The sequence below is a fragment of the Pygoscelis adeliae genome, unplaced genomic scaffold (genome assembly GCF_000699105.1).
Source record: "Pygoscelis adeliae isolate BGI_AS28 unplaced genomic scaffold, ASM69910v1 Scaffold4, whole genome shotgun sequence".
In the NCBI taxonomy this organism is placed as follows: domain Eukaryota; kingdom Metazoa; phylum Chordata; class Aves; order Sphenisciformes; family Spheniscidae; genus Pygoscelis; species Pygoscelis adeliae.
This window is the reverse complement of record NW_008824986.1, coordinates 552,374-555,820: the sequence shown is the minus strand read 5'-3', so window position 1 is coordinate 555,820 and position 3,447 is coordinate 552,374. Positions and strand designations below refer to the sequence as shown.

Sequence of the window (3,447 nt, the reverse complement as noted above, 5' to 3'; positions counted from 1 at the left end):
TCAAATCCAGATCATTTCTCCCAAACTAGGTTAGGGAAGAGCCACCTCTGCAGGGACACTGGGAGGTGGGAAGGGATGGTCACCTCCAGCCAGGGGTAGGGACAAGCAGCTGGACAACATGGACTTCTCCAGCAGGGTCTACAGCAATGGGAACGGGATGCAACCTCAGGCACAGGCATCTTCTAATGGGAAGTGTCAAGCCAAAAGCAGGAGAAGATGCTCTCAGGGAGTCACGCTCCCCGACAAGGCATCCTTGCTCAGGCGCAGGAGCAAATCCCAACCCGACGTGGCCCTGCGGACTGGGTGCTTTTGCTCGGCTCACCCTGAGGAAGCGGATGAAAGCATCGAACTGCTCCTCCAAAGGGGCTCCCTCGGCGGGCAGGGGCAGCCGGTGGTACCTGCCAGGCACGGGGACAGCCCTCATTAGGAGGATGGGGCCGTGGGGGGGCTTCGTCCCCACCACAGTGGAGGACATGTGGCTTAAGAGGGTATCAAAAGGAAAGGCAGCCCAGCTTGCAAAAGCAAAGCCACCGACCACATAGGAGGAGGAGGAGGAGGAGGAGGAGGAGGAGGAAGGGCAGCACCTGTAGGAGGGCAGGAGGAAGACGGGTCTGCGGTAGACCTCCTCTGTCACCTGGATGTCCTCCTCGCACTGCACCCGCACAGCATGGGGCTCGTCCCGCAAGCGCTCAATGTCGTTGTAGACGTAGTAGACACTCTCACTCAGCTGTGCAAAGTTGTGGATCTAGCAGAGATGGAGACCACCATCAAAACCTGTGGGGCATCCACCACCTCCGACAACCCCTCCGCTCATCTTTGAGCTGGGGGAATGCATGCACCCCGTTATTGCTAGGGTGATGACCCCCCCATCCCGTCCCACCTCACCTCCTTGCGGATGGCCAGCTCCAGGCTCTCCGTCTGCAGCCCCCGCTGCAGGCACTGGAGGTTCTCGTGCAGGTTCTCCTTGCCCCGGGGGGTGTAGGACACAAAGTCCCCCTCCAACCGCAGGAAGACCACGGGCTCCTCACGGATGCAGAAGAAGACGCACTCCTGTGAAGAGGGGAAGAGTCTGCCCAAAAGCTCTCCTGCCTTTTTCCACCCCAATTTCGACCATTCCACCAACCTTGTGGCCCTCTCTCTGCAGCTTCTGCAGCACGAGCTTGAAGCCGTTGAGGCTGGGTTGCCCCATGCCGAACACGGCATAACCTCCTTTGGCTTGTCGGAAATTGGGAGCGCCGCAGCTGCCGGTAGTGTTCAAGACATCTAATTTGCCATATACATCCCTGACCATGAAATATTTCCCCTGCAAAACAAGACGGGCAGAGAGAAGATGGGGAACAAGTGGATTTGAGCAAGCAGGCTTGAACACAGCTGGGAAGAAAAGTGGCTTTTTCTTGGTGATCTTCAAAATTAGCCCCAAAAAACCCTCCGAGGTGCCCAAACCACAGGCTGAAATGGGTTTGGCATGGGGTGGCGGTGATGCTCACCTGCACAAGGTAGTGTTCCAGTGTGGCCTCAGAAATGCGTCCCACCGTGTAGTTGGCCTTCAGCAGGTCATCGTGGATCTGAAACTCCTCCCTGCAGTTGTACCTGCAAAAGCCACGTGCGGGTGGGTAAAGGAAAAAAAAAATGGCATAGGTAAAGATTAAAAAAAAGCAATATTTAGGGAAGATGGTGCAGAAAAACAGAGGTCTGGAAGCAGCAGCAAGGGGATGCAAGAGGCTACCAAGGACTTACGTGATGACCACAGGCGCCACTTTGTTGGTGATGATGGACTTGGCCTTGCTGTTGTGGAGCCCCAGCGTCTGGAAGGAGTGGATGCTGAGGGAGTGCTGGTCCTCCATGCTGCTGTCGCCCGGCGCCCCGCTCTCCAGGGGGGATGCCGAGACTGCCTGCTGCGCCGCGCTGGCGGTCGTACCCATAATCCGCAGGCTGCTGCACCGGGACAGGGAGGCGGCAGCAACCGCAGGGAAAACAAGGAGAGAGGGAGGGGGAGGAGGAATTTTTTTTTTCAGTTGCTCCCGTTTTAGGAAGGGAAAATCCTGGGCGGGCACACAGCACCCCCCCACCGACAGCCGGGAAGGACAGGCCGGGGGAAGAAACGCTAACCCAGCCCTTTCCCTCCCGCTCCTGCAAAGGGCTTTCTTCCTCCCTGCCTGCCATGCGGCTCCCTCCATCAGGGAGGGTCCGGACCCGGAGCAGCCGAAAGTGGGGCTGGGGAAGCTGGGGTAGGAAAGGCAAAACGCTGGATCCAACCCCCCAAATCTGCTGAGTCAGCAGATGGCACTGCAGAGGGACCCAGCAGCTCTCCGTCCCAGCACAGCCCTTAACCTCGTTCTCCGCTTTCACAGCACCCGTAAAACACTCCAGAGTCCCTCCCCAGGTGGAAAACGCTTGTACACTAAGTATATTTTACTAAATATTTAGTAATTTAGGATTTAGGAGCTGCCAGCATGCCTGGAGCAGCGAGCAAGGCTCAGGGAGGTTGCTCCCCGGTCCAGGCTGTGCATGCATGTGCGTGCACACACGCAAGTCAATGCACGTGCAAGCAGAGGAGGAGCTGGTGGGGTGGGGGTTGTGAAGCGCCTGCATGTTATTTTGCAGCCTCAGAAGTTGTGGGAGGCAGCAAGGCGGAAAGGTGCCCCCCGCGCAGCGATAAATAATCCTGCAGTGCTGAGAAACCGCCTTGATTGCCCCGAAGGCATCAGGAGCCTTGAGGGAGAGGAATGAGGGATTCCCTCCAGCTATTAATGAGCAAATCTGAAAGCTGCCTTTAAAGCAGCCGGTTATTTCCATACTGGAGGAGCACCCTCTCCCCCAGGGCAGGTGGGGGACCCCGAAAGCAGACCCCCCCATCCCCAGGAAGCTCATCCCTAAACAAGGATGAAAGCAAAAGGGCCAGCCCGGGGCGGGGGGGGGCTGGCGGCGGCCAGGAGCATCCTGCCACACTCGACCGGTCCAGGACAATGCACCGACTGTCTGCGCCAGCCAGGGCCGGATCCTGGTAACCAAATGAAGCCAGAGATGGCAAGGGGGTAGCCCAGAAAAAAAAAAAACTCTGCCCACCCCTACCAAGACAGTCCCCAGTAAAATCTCCTTTGTACTGTTGCTGCAAGGGGAATAACCCTGGCAGCATCCAAAGGGGAATGGTACCTCCACGGTGGCGCTGGGAAACCAGGGGTGGCTTTAACCCAGCCCTACAAATGCTTTTGCAGCTGCTTCTGCTGCCTTGCAAGCAGTACAGGATCAGTCCCTTACTGCAATCCCAGGGAATGCAATGCCCCCAGCAGCTGCAAATGCTTCAAGGCAGGGAAAAGCCTCCGGAAAATGTGCTATTTCGAGACGCCCGTGCCCCGGCAGAGATTTTCCCCTCCTCCCCACCTTCCTTCCCTGCTCTGCAGAAAACTTGTTGCTCTACCATGAATTTTCTGCACCATTAGGCATTCT

The 3,447-nt window shown here is 57.3% G+C and overlaps 1 protein-coding gene across 1 annotated transcript in view; it reads right to left on the bottom strand.

Annotated features, from left to right (window-relative positions):
* The window catches only part of PALD1 (phosphatase domain containing, paladin 1), a 27,459-nt gene extending 25,527 nt beyond the window's left edge, over positions 1 to 1,932 (bottom strand). Inside the window, exons 1-6 of the mRNA XM_009325972.1 lie at positions 1,738 to 1,932; positions 1,488 to 1,590; positions 1,124 to 1,303; positions 886 to 1,050; positions 585 to 745; positions 323 to 398 (exon numbers count right to left, since the gene is read on the bottom strand). Coding sequence (XP_009324247.1) covers positions 323 to 398; positions 585 to 745; positions 886 to 1,050; positions 1,124 to 1,303; positions 1,488 to 1,590; positions 1,738 to 1,922 — 870 coding nt within the window. The 5' untranslated portion in view covers positions 1,923 to 1,932. The remainder of the gene's footprint in view (positions 1 to 322; positions 399 to 584; positions 746 to 885; positions 1,051 to 1,123; positions 1,304 to 1,487; positions 1,591 to 1,737) is intronic.
* Positions 1,933 to 3,447: the final 1,515 nt, after the last annotated feature.